We start from the raw sequence: 22,956 nt of genomic DNA, 5'->3' as shown, positions 1-22,956 counted from the left end.
GTATAAGGCTAACTAACTTTCCATGAACAAAGCCGAGAGTGGGAAACACAGTCAGTTCTAGAACAATGGGACTGTGAGGCTTCACGAAGTGCACATGCCCATTCACCATTCACATAAGCATTTCACTATTACTTTGGAACTATATTGTAAGAGTCTAGCTAATTAGGACATCATTGCTAGGATGCTAGATTGCTTAGGATGAGCAGGACAGATTAATATTTAGGATGGTATCTGCATCTCTTTGTAGCTGGCGTAAGCTCGGATTACAGTCTTGAAGAGATAGATGAAAAGGAAGAACTGATGGAGGCGTCTAAAGATCAGGCTGGAAGTGTGAAGTCGCCTACCATTGCTTCAGCATCTACGGATATGATAATTACAGCGGAGAATGATCCTGATTCAGCCCTCAGCATCAGTGATGGAGAGACCTCTCCAGGCTCTAAGGGAAACACTCCAGAAGGCAGAAACCCAGAGGGGCAGTAAGTAGTCTCTATGCCAGAGGTGTTGGTGGTGGTTTGTTTGATTAATGCTGCTCTTTGAAAGACAACTGATATTTTAAGTTTAGCTGTAGTTGGCCATGTTGTTTAGATTCTCTCATACTGTCTTTGTAAAATGCTTACTAACAAAGTTACATGTGATTGTCTTCAAGCGAAACCCAATTCAAGAGTTGTAGCATCCCCATCACACATAGTTAATTTGTATGAGTTAGAAGTAAAATAATTCTGTTTTTTCATATATTTTGTCTATTATCTGCTTGAACCAAACAAATCAACTTTTCACTTTGTACCGAATGCATCTGGGCACTTTCACTACCTGGCCTGTGAAATCACCCTGTAAGTTAGAAATAAATTAAGCCACCACATTTTTTATAGTCAAGTCTGCAATGCAAGAACCACTGTCCATCTGATGCAGAAAGCGTGAAAGCTCTAGTCCACTAGAAATGTTAACATGACTATGAATAAAGATGAAAAAAAATAAGCTCTCTTCATCAGAAGTTTGCCTAATTTGCAAACTAAACTCTATCGCCAGAAAACAAACAAACAAACAAAAATCAGTGATGTCAATTCACATCCTGATTCATGGAGTTGACTTTGCCAGATCAAGATTAAAATGTTGTATTTCATTTCCTTTTCTCTTTAAGATAAAAATAGATCCAGAAACCTAAGTAAAGATGTTAATTTGGAAGAGCGTCCATTTTACCGAGCCCCTTATATCTTCCTTTGCAGTAGGACCAGTGTACTGAAGCTAATGTTTCACAGCCGCATTTCCTCTGTTCTGTTTTTCTTTGCTATCAAATTTCCAGTATTTGGCAGAAGCGGGTGATTATTTCAGTCCATCTGTCTTTGAAAAAAATGATAGCCTAGTTTCTTTGATGGTGTGTTTGAATAACCTTCACATCTCACGTACATTCATTGTCTTGTCTTCCAGAGGGCCACATCATCCTGTTGAGTGCCTTATAGGCAATGAGAACAATGTATCTGACAGTATAAAAGACTTGAAGACACTGAGCCCAAACCAAGAGAGTGGTGAGTTTTACAAATAGTAATGGCCAACCCTCTCATAGAATGTGACGAACAAAGGACTGTTCCTAAGGACATGTTGGGGCAACTCTTTCGTGTATTGGTTCATTTAATAACTGTCTCATTTATGAGTATTATGAGAACTATTATTCTTAGTTTTCATATTACAGATGAGAAAACCATGAAGATGCTGTCTCATAGCTATTAAGTGGTGGACCTAGGATTTGAACATGGACAGTACCACAGTGGTCTTTTAGCTCTCTCGCTGTTCCTCATGATGGTCCACCTTTTGAGGCTATAGAACTTAAATTTCAGCTCTTAAACTTTGGTCCTCTGTGCATCTGTCTGTGACCTGAGTTCCTCTCAGTTCCCTAGTGCATGTTTTACTTCATACTCATATTGCCACACTTTGGATGAAACTTGCCTGCCTGATTTTTCAAGCCATCCAACTATGCAACATCGTTTGCCACCATTTCTCCATTCCCATGCCTAAATTAAGGCAGTTTCTTCTTTTGTTCATGATGTAACGGGTTCAGTGCTGCCAGTTGGCCTAGGGTCATGCTGTCCTTGAATAGCAAACTGTTTCCTTCTACTTTGGCCATTCAGTTTCTATCCATATCCTTCTCCTGTGTTAACTTTGTTACTTGATTACTGCAAGCCACGCACTTCAGAATTCCTGACTTTCCAGCCAAGTCATACAGTGTTGGATAAGGGAACAGAATCTGTGACTTTCTGTGAAACCTTTATAGCACAGAACAAAATGTGAAGACATACCTCACATATCTACATAGGATGGAGCTTCAGAATAGAACGATGCTCAGTAGAGAAGTCAAGGAATTCATGATGATCTATATATCTTAAGGGAATGGGAAAGCCTATGAATTCCTATGGTCCAGTCTGTGCTAAGTGAAAACTTTAATAATGAACACAGGGCTATAGAATTCATGTTTGGGAAGGAAATAGGTAGTTCCAATACTGTGGTTGATGATGGTAGGGGTAGTGGCGGTAGTTGTGTGTGTTTGCCCTGCATGTACTGCAGAACTCTGTAACTAATGTGACTGTATTTGTATCAGATTAATATCTTTTTCAATTTTAGTATTCTTCTCTGACAGTTTATTAAAATGTTCTCAAGCTCTTCTTGGCTCTGATTTTCATTGTCTCTGCTGTTATGGCAATAGTGATGCTATTGAAAACTATAATTTTTATAACTATTACATTTGGTAGTTAGTTTATTTATTTTGCAATGCTAGGCTTTGTATATAGGGTTTTGAACACAGAGGGGAGGTCTCTATCACTCATGTAGATCCCAGTCTTCAGAGCTCTTCCTTACACGTGGCATGGAGACTCAGAGCTGAATTCTCAGTACTCAGAGGGCTGAGACACTAACCCTGCTTAAATAGTAAAACTGTCTAAAAATCAACCAGTCACTCCCCTTTTTAATCCGATAGTCACTTCAGTAAGATTTTGACACCAGGCTAGTGCTAGGTTAGTTACAAGAATATCTCAGTAATATTTTCTCTTATCTACATGTACATTGTAGTGACCTTTATAAACTCACAGGTGATTCTAGAAAATAATTTCTATTATCCTTAAGATATTTTGTTTTCTTTTTCTTTTTTTTTTTAAATTTATTTAATACGTAATAATAATTCTTTCGTTTCCGGGTAAACATCCCCCTCCCCGCTCCCCTTTCCCATGGTTGTTCCCCTCCCAACCATCCCCCCATTGCCGCCCTCCCCCCAACAGTCTAGTTCACTGGGGGTTCAGTCTTAGCAGGACCCAGGGCTTCCCCTTCCACTGGTACTCCCACTAGGATATTTATTGCTACCTATGAGGTCAGAGTCCAGGATCAGTCCATGCATAGTCTTTAGGTAGTGGCTTAGTCCCTGGAAGCTCTGGATGCTTGGCATTGTTGTACATATGGGGTCTCGAGCCCCTTCAAGCTCTTCCAGTTCTTTCTCTGATTCCTTCAACGGGGGTCCTATTCTCAGTTTAGTGGTTTGCTGCTGGCATTCGCCTCTGTATTTGCTGTATTCTGGCTGTGTCTCTCAGGAGAGATCTACATCCGGCTCCTGTCGGTCTCCACTTCTTTGCTTCATCCATCTTGTCTAATTGGGTGGCTGTATATGTATGGGCCACATGTGGGGCAGGCTCTGAATGGGAGTTCCTTCAGTCTCTGTTTTAATCTTTGCCTCTCTCTTCCCTGCCAAGGGTATTCTTGATCCCCTTTTAGAGAAGGAGTGAAGCATTCACATTTTGATCATCCGTCTCGAGTTTCATTTGTTCTAGGCATCTAGGGTAATTCAAGCATTTGGGCTAATAGCCACTTATCAGTGAGTGCATACCATGTATGTCTTTCTGTGTTTGGGTTAGCTCACTCAGGATGATATTTTCCAGTTCCAACCATTTGCCTACGAATTTCATAAAGCCGTTGTTTTTGATAGCTGAGTAATATTCCATTGTGTAGATGTACCATATTTTCTGTATCCATTCCTCTGTTGAAGGGCATCTGGGTTCTTTCCAGCTTCTGGCTATTATAAATAAGGCTGCGATGAACATAGTGGAGCACGTGCCTTTTGTATATGTTGGGGCATCTTTTGGGTATATGCCCAAGAGAGGTATAGCTGGATCCTCAGGCAGTTCAATGTCCAATTTTCTGAGGAACCTCCAGACTGATTTCCAGAATGGTTGTACCAGTCTGCAATCCCACCAACAATGGAGGAGTGTTCTTCTTTCTCCGCATCCTCGCCAGCATCTGCTGTCACCTGAGTTTTTGATCTTAGCCATTCTCACTGGTGTGAGGTGAAATCTCAGGGTTGTTTTGATGTGCATTTCCCTTATGACTAAAGATGTTGAACATTTCTTTAGGTGTTTCTCAGCCATTCGGCATTCCTCAGCTGTGAATTCTTTGTTTAGCTCTGAACCCCATTTTTTAATAGGGTTATTTGTCTCCCTGCGGTCTAACTTCTTGAGTTCTTTGTATATTTTGGATATAAGGCCTCTATCTGTTGTAGGATTGGTAAAGATCTTTTCCCAATCTGTTGGTTGCCGATTTGTCCTAATCACGGTGTCCTTTGCCTTACAGAAGCTTTGCAGTTTTATGAGATCCCATTTGTCGATTCTTGATCTTAGAGCATAAGCCATTGGTGTTTTGTTCAGGAAATTTTTTCCAGTGCCCATGTGTTCCAGATGCTTCCCTAGTTTTTCTTCTATAAGTTTGAGTGTATCAGGTTTGATGTGGAGGTCCTTGATCCACTTGGACTTAAGCTTTGTAAAGGGTGATAAGCATGGATCGATCTGCATTCTTCTACATGTTGACCTCCAGTTGAACCAGCACCATTTGCTGAAAATGCTATCTTTTTTCCATTGGATGGTTTTGGCTCCTTTGTCAAAAATCAAGTGACCATAGGTGTGTGGGTTCATTTCTGGGTCTTCAATTCTATTCCATTGGTCTATCTGTCTGTCTCTGTACCAATACCATGCAGTTTTTATCACTATTGCTCTGTAATACTGCTTGAGTTCAGGGATAGTGATTCCCCCTGAAGTCCTTTTATTGTTGAGGATAGTTTTAGCTATCCTGGGTTTTTTGTTATTCCAGATGAATTTGCAAATTGTTCTGTCTTACTCTTTGAAGAATTGGATTGGTATTTTGATGGGGATTGCATTGAATCTGTAGATTGCTTTTGGTAAAATGGCCATTTTTACTATATTAATCCTGCCAATCCATGAGCATGGGAGATCTTTCCATCTTCTGAGGTCTTCTTCAATTTCTTTCTTCAGTGTCTTGAAGTTCTTATTGTACAGATCTTTTACTTGCTTGGTTAAAGTCACACCGAGGTACTTTATATTATTTGGGTCTATTATGAAAGGTGTCGTTTCCCTAATTTCTTTCTCGGCTTGTTTCTCTTTTGTGTAGAGGAAGGCTACTGATTTATTTGAGTTAATTTTATACCCAGCCACTTTGCTGAAGTTGTTTATCAGCTTTAGTAGTTCTCTGGTGGAACTTTTGGGATCACTTAAATAAACTATCATATCATCTGCAAATAGTGATATTTTGACTTCTTCTTTTCCGATCTGTATCCCCTTGACCTCCTTTTGTTGTCTGATTGCTCTGGCTAGAACTTCAAGAACTATATTGAATAAGTAGGGAGAGAGTGGGCAGCCTTGTCTAGTCCCTGATTTTAGTGGGATTGCTTCAAGTTTCTCTCCATTTAGTTTAATGTTAGCAACTGGTTTGCTGTATATGGCTTTTACTATGTTTAGGTATGGGCCTTGAATTCCTATTCTTTCCAGGACTTTTATCATGAAGGGGTGTTGAATTTTGTCAAATGATTTCTCAGCATCTAGTGAAATGATCATGTGGTTTTGTTCTTTCAGTTTGTTTATATAATGGATCACGTTGATGGTTTTCCGTATATTAAACCATCCCTGCATGCCTGGGATGAAGCCTACTTGATCATGGTGGATGATTGTTTTGATGTGCTCTTGAATTCGGTTTGCCAGAATTTTATTGAGTATTTTTGCGTCGATATTCATAAGGGAAATTGGTCTGAAGTTCTCTTTCTTTGTTGGGTCTTTGTGTGGTTTAGGTATAAGAGTAATTGTGGCTTCATAGAAGGAATTCGGGAGTGATCCATCTGTTTCAATTTTGTGGAATAGTTTGGATAATATTGGTATGAGGTCTTCTATGAAGGTTTGATAGAATTCTCCACTAAACCCATCTGGACCTGGGCTCTTTTTGGTTGGGAGACCTTTAATGACTGCTTCTATTTCCTTAGGAGTTATGGGGTTGTTTAACTGGTTTATCTGTTCCTGATTTAACTTCGGTACCTGATATTTGTCTAGGAAATTGTCCATTTCCTGTAGATTTTCAAGTTTTGTTGAATATAGGCTTTTATAGTAAGATCTGATGATTTTTTGAATTTCCTCTGAATCTGTAGTTATGTCTCCCTTTTCATTTCTGATTTTGTTAATTTGGACACACTCTCTGGGTCCTCTCGTTAGTCTGGCTAAGGGTTTATCTATCTTGTTGATTTTCTCAAAGAACCAACTTTTGGTTCTGTTGATTCTTTCTATGGTCCTTTTTGTTTCTACTTGGTTGATTTCAGCTCTGAGTTTGATTATTTCCTGCCTTCTACTCCTCCTGGGTGTATTTGCTTCTTTTTGTTCTAGAGCTTTTAGGTGTGCTGTCAAGCTGCTGACATATGCTCTTTCCTGTTTCTTTCTGCAGGCACTCAGCGCTATGAGTTTTCCTCTTAGCACAGCTTTCATTGTGTCCCATAAGTTTGGGTATGTTGTACCTTCATTTTCATTAAATTCTAAAAAGTTTTTAATTTCTTTCTTTATTTCTTCCTTGACTAGGTTATCATTGAGTAGAGCATTGTTCAATTTCCATGTATATGTGGGCATTCTTCCCTTATTGTTATTGAAGACCAGTTTTAGGCCGTGGTGGTCTGATAGCCCGCATGGGATTATTTCTATCTTTCTGTACCTGTTGAGGCCCGTTTTTTGACCAACTATATGGTCAATTTTGGAGAAAGTACCATGAGGAGCTGAGAAGAAGGTATATCCTTTTGCTTTAGGATAGAATGTTCTATAAATATCTGTTAAGTCCATTTGGCTCATGACTTCTCTTAGTCTGTCTACGTCTCTGTGTAATTTCTGTTTCCATGATCTCTCCATTGATGAGAGTGGGGTGTTGAAATCTCCCACTATTATTGTGTGAGGTGCAATGTGTGTTTTGAGCTTTAGTAAGGTTTCTTTTACATATGTAGGTGCCCTTGTATTTGGGGCATAGATATTTAGGATTGAGAGTTCATCTTGGTTGATTTTTCCTTTGATGAATATGAAGTGTCCTTCCTTATCTTTTTTGATGACTTTTAATTGAAAATTGATTTTATTTGATATTAGAATGGCTACTCCAGCTTGCTTCTTCTGACCATTTGCTTGGAAAGTTGTTTTCCAGCCTTTCTCCCTGAGGTAGTGTCTGTCTTTGTCTCTGAGGTGTGTTTCCTGTAGGCAGCAGAATGCAGGGTCCTCGTTGCGTATCCAGTTTGTTAATCTATGTCTTTTTATTGGGGAGTTGAGGCCATTGATGTTGAGAGATATTAAGGAATAGTGATTATTGCTTCCTGTTATATTCATATTTGGATGTGAGGTTATGTTTGTGTGCTTTTCTTCTCTTTGTTTTGTTGCCAAGACGATTAGTTTCTTGCTTCTTCTAGGGTATAGCTTGCCTCCTTATGTTGGGCTTTACCATTTATTATCCTTTGTAGTGCTGGATTTGTAGAAAGATATTGTGTAAATTTGGTTTTGTCATGGAATATCTTGGTTTCTCCATCTATGTTAATTGAGAGTTTTGCAGGATACAGTAACCTGGGCTGGCACTTGTGTTCTCTTAGGGTCTGTATGACATCTGTCCAGGATCTTCTGGCCTTCATAGTTTCTGGTGAAAGGTCTGGTGTGAATCTGATAGGTCTCCCTTTATATGTTACTTGACCTTTTTCCCTTACTGCTTTTAATATTCTTTCTTTATTTTGTGCATTTGGTGTTTTGACTATTATGTGACGGGAGGTGTTTCTTTTCTGGTCCAATCTATTTGGAGTTCTGTAGGCTTCTTGTATGCCTATGGGTATCTCTTTTTTTAGGTCAGGGAAGTTTTCTTCGATGATTTTGTTGAAGATATTTACTGGTCCTTTGAGCTGGGAGTCTTCACTCTCTTCTATACCTATTATCCTTAGGTTTGATCTTCTCATTGAGTCCTGGATTTCCTGTATGTTTTGGACCAGTAGCTTTTTCTGCTTTACATTATCTTTGACAGTTGTGTCAATGATTTCTAGGGAATCTTCTGCTCCCGAGATTCTCTCTTCCATCTCTTGTATTCTGTTGGTGAAGCTTCTATCTACAGCTCCTTGTCTCTTCTTTTGATTTTCTATATCCAGGGTTGTTTCCATGTGTTCTTTCTTGATTGCTTCTATTTCCATTTTTAATTCCTTCAACTGTTTGATTGTGTTTTCCTGGAATTCTTTCAGGCATTTTTGCGATTCTTCTCTGTAGGCTTCTACTTGTTCTCTAAGGGAGTTCTTCACGTCTTTCTTGAAGGCCTCTAGCATCATGATCAAATATGATTTTGAAACTAGATCTTGCTTTTCTGGTGTGTTTGGGTATTCCATGTTTATTTTGGTGGGAGAATTGGGCTCCGATGATGCCATGTAGTCTTGGTTTCTGTTGCTTGGGTTCCTGCGCTTGCCTCCTGCCATCAGATTATCTCTAGTGTTACTTTGTTCTGCTATTTCTGACAGAAGCTAGACTGTCCTATAAGCCTGTGTGTCAGGAGTGCTGTAGACCTGTTTTCCTGTTTTCTTTCAGCCAGTTATGAGGACAGAGTGTTCTGCTTTCGGGCTTGTAGTTTTTCCTCTCTACAGGTCTTTAGCTGTTCCTGTGGGCCTGTGTCTTGAGTTCACCAGGCAGGTCACTTGCAGGGGAAAAGTTGGTCCTACCTGAGGTTCCGAGGCTCAAGTGTGCTCGTGGGGTACTGCCTAAGTCCTCTCCGCGGCGGCAGCAACCGAGGAGATCTGCGCCGCTCTTTCCGGGAGCCTCCGTGCACCAGGGTTCCAGATGGCGTTTGGTGTTTTCCTCTGGCGTCTGGATGTGCGCAGAGTGCAGTCTCTTCTGGTTTCCCAGGCGTGTCTGCCTCTCTGTAGGTTTATCTCTCCCTCCCACGGGATTTGGGTGCAGAGAACTGTTTATCCGGTCTGTTTCCTTCAGGTTCCGGCGGTGTCTCAGGCGCAGGGGTCCTGCCGCTCCTGGGCCCTCCCCTACGGGAACCCAGAGGCCTTATACAGTTTCCTCTTGGGCCAGGGATGTGGGCAGGGGTGGGCAGTGTTGGTGGTCTCCTCCGCTCTGCAGCCTCAGGAGTGCCCACCTGACCAGGCGGTGAGGTCTCTCTCCCAAGGGGTTTGGGAGCAGAGAGCTGCTCGTTTTCTTTTTCTTTTCCTCATATGCACTTATCTAACCCATCATTTTGTCCCATTGTAGACATCGATGCTAGTTTTCAATAGTGGGAAAATAGAAAGATAATACAGCAGCTACCTTCTCCCTCTATCAGCATTCCTTGGAACTGATAACAGTCATTTATAGATATTTGATGGGCACCATCATTAGATATGAACGAGGGTGGGCAGCTCATTTATAGCTCAGTATAGGTTGCCTTCTTCATAGTCTTTGGGAATAATTGTAAAATGTTGCCGAGAAATAGAGAGTAATAGGTCAACTCTTGGAAAATATGAGACCTACAATCAGAGTCTTAACATTAATGAATTAGAGTTGCTTATCAAAGATTTATAAAAATATTTTTACACACAATTATTTTTCCATAGACACAGCCTATACTGTCTTCTTTGTTCAACACTTGCCTTTGTTTTATTAGGGTGAAAGTGGATTGTAGCCCTCAAATTATCTAGTTTTAGATAGGTGAGACACATTGAAAAATTGAATTCCCCGGAAACCGGGAAAGGGAATAACACTCGAAATGTAAATAAGAAATACTTAAGTTAATAAAAAAAAGTAATTAAAAAAAAGAAATGGAAAAAAAAAGAAAGAAAAATTGAATTCTCCATTTTAAAATATGTGCTTGACAATATTTTCTTTTGCTCTTAGTAATTCAAAATGAAGTCGTGGTCTGTGCTACAAGCACAGATTACGTGAAAAACAGACCAAGGGAAATGGAAGCCACCATAGAAGGAGAGGCACAGAAGAAAGTCGGGGATGTGGAAGCTGAAAGATTGTCAGGCTCTCCTGCAGGTAGAATGGATGATGTTCAAAGTTCAAGGGAAAATCATCTAACAGCATCACCAGGACCAGATCAAAAATCGAATCAACCACGTGTAGAGAAGACAAAAATGCAGGATGCAGCAATTCAGGCCACCCCTGCCTGCAGCACTTTTGATGGGAATCACGAAGCCCATAATTCACCTGACCTCAGGGTTGATGAGACTGCACAGACTTTGGGTAGCAGCACATCAACTCAGCACTCCTCTGCAAGCTTCCAGGATTCTGTAAATGCCTCAAGAGAAGTCAGGAGTCAGGGCACCTCAACCTATGTACAAGATAGACTCCCTGTGAAAGAGGCAGCTTGTACTTATGGGAACAATGACGCTTTATCTCCTATAGATGGAAGTGGTAAGAATCCGGCTGCTTCTTCCCTAAAGAACTTTCCACTTTATAGGCAAGACAACCACCCCAAGCCAAAACCTTCAAATGAAATTACGAGAGAGTACATACCTAAAATTGGAATGACTACTTACAAAATAGTGCCTCCGAAATCCCTGGAAGTGGTGAAAGACTGGGACTCAGAAGCAGCGGGGAAGAAAGATAACCAAAAGACGCTTGCTGTAGCACAGAAGCATGCGATTGAGACTATGACAGAGACTGCCGTGCAAGCAGAAGCCCTTGTCACGTCTAAAAACTCACAGCAGCCTCAGCCTGACCGTACACCAAAGCCCAGCTCAGGAACAGAGCATCCTTTGCACAGGACTGTGAGCTCACCAGTTGGTACCGAGATGAACCCTCCCAAGCCTCCCAGGATGACTACGGACACTGGCACCATTCCTTTTGCACCGAATTTGGAAGATATTAACAATATTTTGGAGTCAAAATTCAGATCCCGAGCTTCGAATCCCCAGGCCAAACCAAGTTCATTCTTTTTGCAGATGCAAAAGAGAGCCTCAGGCCACTATGTGACATCTGCAGCTGCTAAGAGCGTCCACACTGCCCCTGGGCCTACCCCTAAAGAACCAACAATCAAGGAGGTGCAAAGGGACCCACAGCTTCCTCCAGAGCAGTGTCTTTCTCCCTTGAGTGAAAGGACTCACTCTGCTCCTCTGCCCAATATTTCAAAAGCTGATGATAATAGAATTCAGAAGCCTGCTGAGACTTCTCCTCCTCCTGTAGCTCCCAAGCCTATGGCTCTTCCTGCCGAGACCTCTCCTCCTGCTGTAGCTCCCAAGCCTATGGCTTTTCCTGCCGAGACCTCTCTTCCTCCTGTATCTCCCAAGCCTATGGCTCTTCCTACAGAGGCATCTTCTTCTCCTATATCTCCCAAGCCTATGGCTCCTCCTGCTGAGGCCTCAATTCCTCCTGTAGTTCCCAAGCCTATGGCTCCTCCTGCCGAGGCCTCTCCTCTTCCTGTAGCTCCTAAGCCTATGGCTTTTCCTGCCGAGACCTCTCTTCCTCCTGTAGCTCCCAAGCCTATGGCTCTTCCTACAGAGGCCTCTCCTCCTCCTGTAGCTCCCAAGCCTTTGGCTCTTCCTGGTAGTCAGGGAGCCTCACTAAACCTGAAGACCTTGAAAACATTCGGGGCCCCGAGACCATACAACAGTTCTGCCCCCTCACCCTTTGCCCTTGCTGTGGTGAAAAGGTCACAGTCGTTCAGCAAGGCATCTCCAGAGTCACCCAGTGAGGACTCCTCTGCCCAGCCTCCAGCTGCCATACAGGATGGAAAGACACAAACAGTAAATCAGCCTACAGTGGGCTCCCAACATGATGGTGTTGATAAGGTAATTCTTAACTTTTCCAGTGTAAATTATCAGATTCCGGTGCAACTTGGTTAAAGTAGGGGGCAGCCTGCTTTATACCAATCCTTGGTTATATTTCCGTATTGCGTGGCTGAATTAATATCGTTGGGAAAAGACTGGTAATACTTAAGAATCCGAGGTTTTCCTCTGAGAATTATAATCCATTTAACTCAGACCTTGTTATATGGCATTGTTATATAATTGTATCATTAGCAAATATTTTAAAGTTTCTTTATTCATCCCTTTGTATAATTATTGAAAGTAGTGACTATTTTCCTGTGCTTTGCTGTATATTTTAACTGTTGTCATGGTTTATTTTTCTCTTCCACTTTCATGGTACTATGTAATAGTCAAATAAATAGGTTTTTTTTTTTTTTTTTTTTTTTCCGGAGCTGGGGACTGAACCCAGGGCCTCTATCACTGAGCTAAATCCCCAACCCTCAAATAAATAGTTGTTTTTTTTGTTTGTTTGTTTTTGGTTTTTTTTTTCCAGAGCTGAGGACCGAACCCAGGGCCTTGCGCTTGCTAGGCAAGCGCTCTACCACTGAGCTAAATCCCCAACCCAAATAAATAGTTTTAATTACTTGAAATAAATAGTATCAAAGATGGCAGGGCCTCAAAGTGTTCAATTGTACGTTTGTTTTGTTTTTTTGTTTTTTTTGTCACACACATTAAATGTTAGCTTGTCAAACATCTCACAGATAATTTAATTTAAAATGAAAGTAGCCTTAAAATGTAGTCTTCTTAATTATCCAATTTGTTATTTTCCATTATAAATATGTAGACTATAAAATACCATCCAACCATGGTAATTTAGAAAAAGTCCCATTGACCTGAATTGTCAACTAAGAAGCTTGCTTTCTGGATTCACATAACATAGTCAAAGGAGACGATTAAACTCGCAGTGTGGTTCACGGTAATCCGAAGGCAATCCTACAAAAACTACTTCAAATACTTGACTCTGGTAGTATTTAAAGAATACCTTCGCATATGTGTGACAGTTCCAGGAGCATTTTGTACAGCTCTCTCAAACATTCCTTAACTAAGAGAACAGTGACCTTGCTGCTGAGTAAATATTTTTCTATAACGTTGAGGTAATATTTATCTTGAAGGATATTTCCTCATACGTTTGATGTTTATTGTTGTTAGGGTAATCTAGCATTGGGAAGCATATGTGATACAGAGAGGGATTCTTGACTTTGGGGTAGAGCTTCCCTTTTCCCTGAAACAGATCGCCATTCCTGAACATTTAGCTCAGCTCAGCTTAGCTCAGATAGAGTTTTGGGTCACAGCCTCAGCCTAGTGTAGTTCATTTAAACAGTAAAGATATATATTAGGCAGTTTGTAAAAAAACAAAAAAAATTAAAGATTGCTTGATATAATCCTTCAGTTTAATTGCTCAGTAAATATTTGTTCTTAAGAGGTTTAATTAAATTTCTGATTATTTAATTTGGAAGCTCTTAACGTTTATTTTTAGTCTTACGGGAAAAGTCAAGAAAACCAGCTGAGCTCGTAGTTCTTGAAGTTTCTAGAAACAGAAAAAGACTCAGGCAGTGAAGTGTAGTAGAGACATTAACATCTCCGTGTTAAATCATACCGGATTCAGAAGTGTGAAGTTGCCGGTGTCCAGCTGCCTTGTGCACTTGCCTGAGTATGTTAGAATGGTGAAAAGAGGCCATTTTTCAGTTAGTGGAATTTTTGACCATGGTTTTTGGCTCTGGTAGCCAGTTCCATGTGTTGGCAGTATTAGTGTTGTTGGATTCACACACAGGGAGATCGCCACTTTACGCACGAATCCAACATGTGCACATGGTTCTAAGCTGGGAAGGGAAGATATATTATTGATCTCCCAGCGGGCTCTGACAGACTGAGGCATAAAGGGTAAAGATGCAGAGCTGTGTCTGTGTCACGAGTGTGGCAAGCGTGGTTTTGAAAAGAGTAATCAGTAACAAAAAACTTTTTTTAAAAATAGGCCTTTCTTCTCTTGGAATTCATAAAAATATCTTGCAATTTTTTTATAGCAAAATAAACCTGTTCAGAATGAGCACAGTTCTCAGAGGCTGACTCCCGCTGATGGCCCGTCATCGTTCACCCTTCAGAGACAGAGTTCTCTCAACTTCCAGAGCTCTGACCCGGAGCACATCCGGCAGAGCTTGCTCACCGCAATCCGGTCTGGAGAGGCTGCTGCCAAGTTGAAGAGAGTAAGTTTACCTTATCAGATGGGTAACTGTGGGCTTATTTTTAACCTTGTCAAACTAGTACTTGATCGGGTGTTCTCCGAACATTCACATATGAACAGGAAAAATGACAGCTGTTACTCTTTTCTGCCAGAGATCATTTTTGAGGTATAAAGAGAAGGAATTCAGAGTCTTACACATACCTAAAAGCATGTCAAGTCATTTTTTTTCTTTTTCTTTTCCTTCTTTTTTTCCCCCACTCTGTGGGCCAGGCGCAGCCTATGACTGTATTCATTGCTGTGTTTGTAGAAAAGCTAACCTGAACTCTCATTTTAAGAAGTTACTATAGCACCGTAAGAAAGACTATTAAGCCCAGCCCAGCCCACCCCACCCCATTTTTTTCTTCCAGAAAAGTGGACTTTTACCAATGAGACCATTTATGTTTGCAGTCATCTCTCAGTGGTCAAAGTAACTGCTATATCTGGGTTTTAGGGACAGTTTTATAGCTTTAGTTACAGAAAGCAGAGAAGAATCTAGAGAACACAGAGGACTCATCTGGTGCACAGTGGACAGAATGTAAGCATCACAGGCAATGCTCTCCTCCCTCTCTACCTTCTTCCTCTGAGAGACAATGTTCAGATTGACAAGCCATTGTGGTGGACCCTCCACAGTCATGCTGTGAGAAGCACCTCAACATGGACGTTCATATTTCACTGACTTCCCTGGGTTTCACAGCATGAGCTTCCTTGGTAATCACATTAGAATGCATTCAAAGAGGTATTAAGAGACTTGTCAAAAAGTGCACTGAGTTCCACAGAAATTAAAGCTACAAAGGAATAGAAATACTGAGAGTAGTGTCTTTGGTTTTTCTGCCACATTAGCTCTTGCTGTGCAGAACCATCCAAGGCAGTTGCTCTACGTGTGTGTGTGTGTGTGTGTGTGTGTGTGTGTATGTGTGTGTGTGTGTGTGTGTGTGAGAGAGAGAGAGAGAGAGAGAGAGAGAGAGAGAGAGAGAGAGACAGACAGACAGACACCACTGAGGCAAAACAATGTATGAAGTAGTTTCAGAAATGATAGAAACATAATGGAATAAATCAGAGGACACATCTAAATTTTGCAGATTATGTATAGGTACCAAGGCAGCAGAAAATTCATAGAGATTTAAATGTTGAAATTAGTATTTTTACCAGTCTTTACAATTTTTTTTTTTTGGTCAAGGGGAAAATAACACCGATGTCAATAAATAGCACATTCTTGTTTATGAAATATTTTCTGTTCTTTACTCAGGATGTTAAAGAGGAGTTCAAGCCAATTGCCACCAATCTAAAGATTCCTAAGTTCAATAAATTAGAGGCACACACATTTTTACTAGAAACACAGGGTGGGAAGATAATTAATCCCAGCCTCTGCCTTCTGTGTAGCCTCGACCTGAAAAGCAGTGTTGCATTCGATGTATAGGAGCGCCCAGTGCCTACACGGGAATTGAATGCAATGCCTTAGGACTGGCAAGTACATATACTACCTGGTTTCAGTCTTCTCATTGCAGAATACTGTATGTTGAACTGCACTGTGTTTCAGGCCAGCAGCTGGATGCTGGTGGATGCTTGAGACTGATTTGGCTTTCACACAGGAAACTCTTCACAACTTCTAGAAAGAGCTGGCTCTGAGCCAACAGAAAGGAGACCTAAATGATGTGCTTATAATTGCATCCTATATAAAACTCATTACATTAGATTCTATTGAGGATAAAACTTTATTGAATTGAGCAGGAGGTTATTAACAGCTCAGAGGCCCATAGAGTGAACTCTTATGTTTTTAATGAACACTTCAGACACAATCTATTTTATTTCACTAATGGAACTGGTTATGTTCACAATCTCTAAACATAGTGACGAGTATTTCAGTTCTAATATATACTCTTAAAAATTATTTTTCTGGGGGGGCTGGAAAGATGATTCAGTGATGAAGAGCACTGACTGTTCTTCCAGAGGACTCAGGTTCAATTCCCAGCACCCTCATAGCAGGTCACAACTCCAGTTCTGGGGGGTCTGACACCTTCACACCAATGCATATTTGAAAAAGTGGAAATATATTTTTGTAAACCAAGACTGATTATATATATATATATATATAATATATATATATACACACACACACACATATATATATATAAAATCGCTGCTCATGCCATATTTGCTATAAGTTGCAAATAAATATAACTTGAAAAATGATAAACAGAAGTGTTTCTGAAGAATAGACCATCTTACTGAAACATTTTTTATGTTCTTTGAGGTTCCATACCTTGACAGTGTGTGTTGATCATGTCCATCCTCGGCCACCATCCCTTCACTCCTCTGACTGCTCCCCGCCCCTCCCAACTTTATACCCACTTGGGGAAAGCTTTGGTATTAATTTTGATGATATCCATTCCTCCCCTCAGTCTTCCCAGGTCTGCTTCTCATCCCTTTCTCTCCCTATTCTGCGTCTTCTTTTTTAAGAAATCCCACCAAGCCCAGTTGGTGCAGCCCATGTACTCTGGAGCATTTGGCTAACTACAGAAGTGTGGTTAGCCTACCACAGAGGCACACGCTTAAAACTCGAGTTCTTCTTTGCCAACAGCCATCAATCATCAGCTCTTCACCGGAAGGTGGGGTCTCATGTGACTGATCTGTTGTCTCCAAAATCCACTTCCTTTGTAGTCATCCACCACTTCTGACTCTTTCTGTCTTTCAGCTTCCTCTTTCCCAAAGGTCCCGGAGCCTTGGGAGGAGGAATTGTGGTATAGATACCCCTATTTTGTGATCTCCCTCTTATAATTCTGAACCAGTTGTGAGATCTACTGCAGCTTCTCTGATCCTCCTGAGAGGTGCACTACTCTGTGTGCATATTGCTAAGTCATCAGGAGTTGGTTTAAGGAATAATAGTCGCAGATTTTGTTTTAGGGACCTATGACCCGTCTAGCCAGAGGTTTGGGGACTCCAAGAACTGTTCTAGGTTTGAGTTTCACCATGTGGAGCAGGTCTTAAATCCAGTCTGAAAGTGGTTGGCTATTCCACAATATCCATTCTACTCTTGCACCAGTGGGCCTGCCTTACAGCAATGTGAACTCAGCAAGGGTGGTGACACCATACACAAGTCCTGCACAAGCTCAAGCTAGACTCTGAATGTGGGATGGGGAGCTGGCGCCATGTTTGCCCGTATCTATCTTTGAACTCATTTGTTCAGTTTAACTCCAGGTACCATCTGAGCTATATCTCTGGTTCCTGGAGAGCAGCTATCCTCTGTTAGAATAACTACCTGGCATCAGAGCATTCAGCTCATGTGTGTTTTGTGAATGTGGCTGTGAACATGCTGTGATCTTTTCATGATTCTCTGGGGTTTTTCCATATCTCACTCGTGTAACCATGGAGACTAGCTGTCTTCATACAAAGCTTTAATTAGCCTATAACAGTATTTTCAAATTGTGTCCAATCTTCAGACTTATCAATGAATTATAAATCAGCAGATTGTTCATAGAGAATGAAGGTAAATCATCCATTCTTGTTGGTCTGCTCTGACACAAGAACTTCAGCCGCTTTCAGTGTTTTGTGTTGCCCCTGAATTAATTCATAATCAGGCTGTTGCATTGTTATGAATAGAATATTGTTTTTAAAAACAAGGCCTAAAGTAAATTTGTATTTTATACTTCATATTGTAGATTGTCTTGGAATGTAAAATTTATCTGACCAAATGGTAGTATGGAAAGAACAAAAAGTCACGTATACCTTGCAGACTCTTCCTGCCTTGTATCATTTAATTAGCTTGCTTTTTATTCTTAATTTTTTGTTTTGATTTTTAAACAAAGGATCATACTTGACAGTTCTTCTAAATAAATAAAAGTTTTTGTAAAATTAGCTAGTGTTTCATAGGCACAGTTTGGATTGGGTGTCCACTCATGAAAATTCTTTAACCATCAAGGGTAGATGATCTACGAGCACACCAGTAAGTTCGTAAATATTAGTTTTTAAAAAGTAACTTTTCGGGGGTCTCGAGAGGTGGCTTGGGTTAAGAGTACTGTCCGTTCTTGCAGACGACTCAGGTTCAATTCCTGGTGCCCGTGTGACCACTCACTACTGCCTCTAGCTCTAGTTTCAGTGTATCAGAGACTCTCCTCTGGCCTCTGTGAGCACTAGGAATGCACATAAGACAAAATGGATCATATTCAAAAATAGCTGTTTTCAGTGAATTGTGTACATTATGTATATAGTTCAAAAAAGTCAAATAATACTTAGTTTCTGAATGTTTCTTAAATTTCTATCTAATTTAAGAAATATTCTAAATCTCTGATTTCGGAATTAATAAATTATCATAGATTCTAATGATATCTTCCCATATTAATATATTTAAATATCAAAGAAATACTTTTTTCTTCTTTAAGATAACCTCTCTTTAGTTATCGGAGGTTTTTGTTTTATTTGTTTGTCTTTTTGTTCTTTTTGAGACAGGGTGTGATTTACCTATTCTAGCTGAGGGTAGTCTTGCTTTCACAATCCCTTTGCCCCAGCTTCTCAACATGCTAGGATTACTATAGGTTGATGCCCTCACATCTGGTCAGTAATAGCATCTGGCATATTGCTGTGTAAACTTCTACAATATTTTATTAGTGTATTAACAAATCTAGTTTTTACAATGGAAACTTCTAGAAATATATTAACTTACATGTCTGTGAAGCTTCCCATCATAGGTAGATCTATGCTATTTAAGATGATACTGTATTTGCCCTTCTTTATAAAAAAAAAAATTAGCTTTCAAAATACTAGGTTTCTACTTGGGTTTTTCTACATGCATTTTAGTTGACTCCCCCTTGACTCCTCCATCTACCTCTTCGCTCCTCCCAGTATAGCATTTTGCCTCCCTTTCTACCTACTTTTACTTGGTTCTCCTTTCCCGCTCCCTTCCCTTAAATTATGTTTTCCATCCAGTTCCATGGCCCCTTTCTAGTTTCCTCGCCTTTATTGATATTTGCCTTGCCTGGTGTCCTACTCACAAAATCTGTTGCTATTTAAATCCATGACCAAAAAGCAACATGGGAAGGAAAGAGTTTATTTGGTTTACAGATTCTAGTCCATCATCAGAGGAAACCAAGGCAGGAACTCAAGGCAGGTGCTGAAACAGAGACCACAGAGGGTCCTCTGCCTACTGGCTTTCTTCCCAAGGCTTGTTTAGCTTGCTTTCCTATACAATGCAGGACCACTTGCCTAGGGGTTGATACCACCCATAGTGAGCTAGGCTGTACCACATCAGTCATTAATCAAGAAAATGCCTTACAGACTTTGGGCCAATCTAATGAAGGCATTTCTCAACTCAGGTTCCTTCTTCTCGAATGACATTAGCTTTTGTCAAGTTGCCAGAAAACTCACCAGTACACCTGGATAATGCATAGCTAGCAATGAGAATTTAGTATCACACATGTGAGAGAGCATATGGTGTATGCCTTTCTTTGGGCCTTTCTTACTTTGCTTAATATGGTATTTTGCAGTTCTAACTGTTTGCATGCATGTTTTGAAATTCCATCTTTTATTGCTGAATAAAATGTCTTTGTGTATAATACAATTTTTTTTATCTCTTCATCTATTCATGACCATTGAGGCTGATTCATTTCCTTGCTGGGTTATCCATAGTGATAACCATGGATGTACAAGGATCCATGAGTTATATCTCTGAAGCAGGGTATGGAGTCATTTGAGAGCATATCCAGGAGTGGTATAGTATTTCAGGGTCATGTGTTTCTTCTATTTTTAGTTGTTGGTGAAGCCTGCTTGCTAATTCCACAGTGGCTTTGCTAGTGTACACTTCCACTCACAGTGGATAAGCGTTCTTTCCCCCACTTCCGTCTTTTTTTGGTGGTAGCCATTTTGACTCAGGTAAAATGGATTCTCAAAATAATTTTAGTTGCTCTGATGGCTGTGGCTAGAGTTGTTGAACATTCTTCAAATAGTCATAGATCATTTGCATTTCTTCTTTTAAGAGCTGTCCAGATCACTGATGCTTTTATTGGTTACCAGTTTTATTTTTATGGTGCTTAATCTTTTTCAGTTCTTTATATAATCTAATGTTAAGTCCTCTGACTACCTCAGTGGCAGCATGATGTTTGATATATACTGGATGAGATTGAACTGGGTTCTGTTTATGGTGGTACAACGAGCAAATTTACTTCTGAATAGCAAGTTACCACTTTGGTTTTGTGATTACATTTGTATATTTGTTTCTTCTTTTCCTTTTTCTGTTTCGTTTTTCGAGACAGGGTTTCTCTGTGGAGCCTTGAATGTCATGGAACTCATTCTGTAGACCAGGCTGGCCTCAAACTCTTAAGAGATCTCCCTGCCTCTGCCTTCCAAGTGCTGGGATTAAAGGTGTGCACCACCACTGCCTGTCCATTTGTTCCTTATAAAGAATTATGAGGGGACCCAGTGGAAGAGCATTTGATGCTCTTTCTGAGGACCAGAATTGAGTCCCCAACACTCCTGCCTGGCAGCTTACAAAGAATTAAAACTCTGGCTCCACGGGATCTGATATCCTAAATCTTTGCTGGTCAAATTTCAATAGAGAGATTGTTTTTCTTATAGTATTTTATTGTATTTTATATCTGAAACACATACATATGTATGTATTTATTATTCATGATACGTAGGGTTTTTTTTTTTTTTTACATTCTTCTAAGGCATTTAGAAAATTCTTCAGTCTTGGGGGGTGGGGTAGGATGTCTGACTCCGCATCCCACACTAGCCTGGAATTCTCCTGCCCCATTGTCACCAGTTCAGGTGTATACCATCCTGCTTGACTGTCTTAAGTGATTTTGTTTTCTTCCAGTGGTTTGCAAATGGAACACTCAGCCATTGGGTTTTGAAGGCTGAGTGTTTATTGATCGAAACTTCCTGTGAAGCCCTTCTATCATTCGATTGTTCCAGGCATGCTGGTTACAGGCCTGACAGCTGGCTATAGCCCTTGCCATGAAAAAATTCTTAAAGATCCAATTTTGGTGGTTGATGCTTATGTCTTGAATATATAGGGAGTTGCGAAGTGGAGGAGTTCAAACTACTTACTGTCTGACATTAGAAGCAAATTTGTAAAAATTTGCAAGATTCACTGTAACTTTTTCAAAGCCCTTTGAGAAGCCAGGATTCATCTAGCTGAAACTGCACTGAACAGCTTGGCCTGCAGTCTGTTTGTGCTCTTGTCTTTTATGTTGGCTTGGTAATTTTATACAGATTAAGATGTGTTGATGGGTTATTTAACTTGTTTGTTGTGGAAATATCAACTCTCATTTTTCCATTTCATGATAGAGTGAACATTTATTCTTAATTATTTGTAAATCGTTGAGTGATAAATACTGAAGGCTAACGTTTACAGCTGAGCAGAAGTTATAATGAGGTAATTGTTAAAAATTAGACAGCTGTCCCATTTTATAAAAACTGATGGGAACAAAATGTGTTTCTTCCTCTTAGGTTACTGTTCCGTCAAATAGAATATCTGTGAATGGGAAGTCGGGGCTCAGCCAGCCCATGTCCATTGATGCCCAGGACAGTTGCTGACATCACCCTGCTGTGACGCACTTCACCAACCAGCTTTCTGCCTACAAGAAATACTGACAAATATATATTCAGATGTACATTAATATATAAATCTGTTCAAGAATAAACATTTGTATTATGGATTTAATGCCAAAAGAAAAAAATGAGAATTTATAATTTATAATACTTTTTGGCCTTTTTGTTATAGCTAAATACTGCTGCTTTAGAAATGTTAAACAAGGTGTCAATGACTTGTTTTTCCAATGATGAGTAATCACTGCTTATGTTTTTTTTTTCTTACGGACACAGTGTGCACCATGAAACAAAGGTGTAAATTGAGATTTATAGATATATTGTATGACACAGAAACAGGCAAGCACAGACTAACATTTACTGCCTCAGCATTAGGCTATAATTAGAAAAAGAAATTATAGTACGGCCTTTGTTGCTGAAAGATGTGGAAGACTAGTAAAACAAATAAATAATGTTCAGTTATTTTTACTGAAGAGTCACTAGGAGACTTATTTTATGTCTTTTTGAATTACAAGTGAGTGTCGGATCTGTAGGAAACAACTGAGTATTTTTAAATAGAACACTTTAACCTTTAGACGTCAAATTGCACAAGACAACTTTAAGATATTTTCTGTATATAATTATGATGTTGTTACACAGATATTACATATTTTCTAATGCCAGAGGCCTTAAAATGTTCCTATGAAAATGTTGATACATTGTGACAGCTATTTCACTTTTGGTATAGGGAAGAATAGGGTTAGTTTATGTGCACATTCAAAACCTCGAAGTTAAACATATGCAAAATCCCAATTTTAATTTAAAAAAAATGCTAAATTAGTCACTTATGTAGCTCAGATGCTAGTCACCTAAATAATAATATATATTTTCCTGAATGCCAAAATGGTTGAGAGAAACAGTACTTGCTGTGTTGGCTTACAGTGGTCTAGAGGTTTAGAACATGTTAGTGTCCTGAACTTCCTTCAGAATTTCATTCCTCTTTTATTCAAAAAACTACACAATCAGCCTGACACTGTTTGAACTCTTACTAAAGCTACTGGATTATCTGTCATCTTGACACATGTGAACCTTTTTCCGTTTAATAAAAGCAAGTTATATATTTGAA

At 39.9% G+C, this 22,956-nt stretch overlaps 1 protein-coding gene across 13 annotated transcripts in view; it reads left to right on the top strand.

The window, feature by feature from the left end:
- Cobll1 (cordon-bleu WH2 repeat protein-like 1) overlaps nt 1-22,956 on the top strand; it is a 163,476-nt gene extending 140,520 nt beyond the window's left edge. For 12 of the 13 annotated variants that reach the window (XM_063283623.1, XM_006234304.5, XM_039106330.2 and 9 more), the window contains 5 exons: nt 248-476; nt 1,426-1,523; nt 10,176-12,073; nt 14,113-14,292; nt 21,753-22,956. In XM_063283623.1, the coding sequence (XP_063139693.1) occupies nt 248-476; nt 1,426-1,523; nt 10,176-12,073; nt 14,113-14,292; nt 21,753-21,839 (2,492 nt within the window). In that variant the 3' untranslated portion in view covers nt 21,840-22,956. The remainder of the gene's footprint in view (nt 1-247; nt 477-1,425; nt 1,524-10,175; nt 12,074-14,112; nt 14,293-21,752) is intronic. The other variant, NM_001427223.1, reaches the window with a different exon arrangement.

Source organism: Rattus norvegicus, chromosome 3 (genome assembly GCF_036323735.1).
Source record: "Rattus norvegicus strain BN/NHsdMcwi chromosome 3, GRCr8, whole genome shotgun sequence".
Lineage (NCBI taxonomy): Eukaryota > Metazoa > Chordata > Mammalia > Rodentia > Muridae > Rattus > Rattus norvegicus.
The sequence above is the reverse complement of the archived record's forward strand: the minus strand, read 5'-3'. Positions and strand labels throughout refer to the sequence as shown.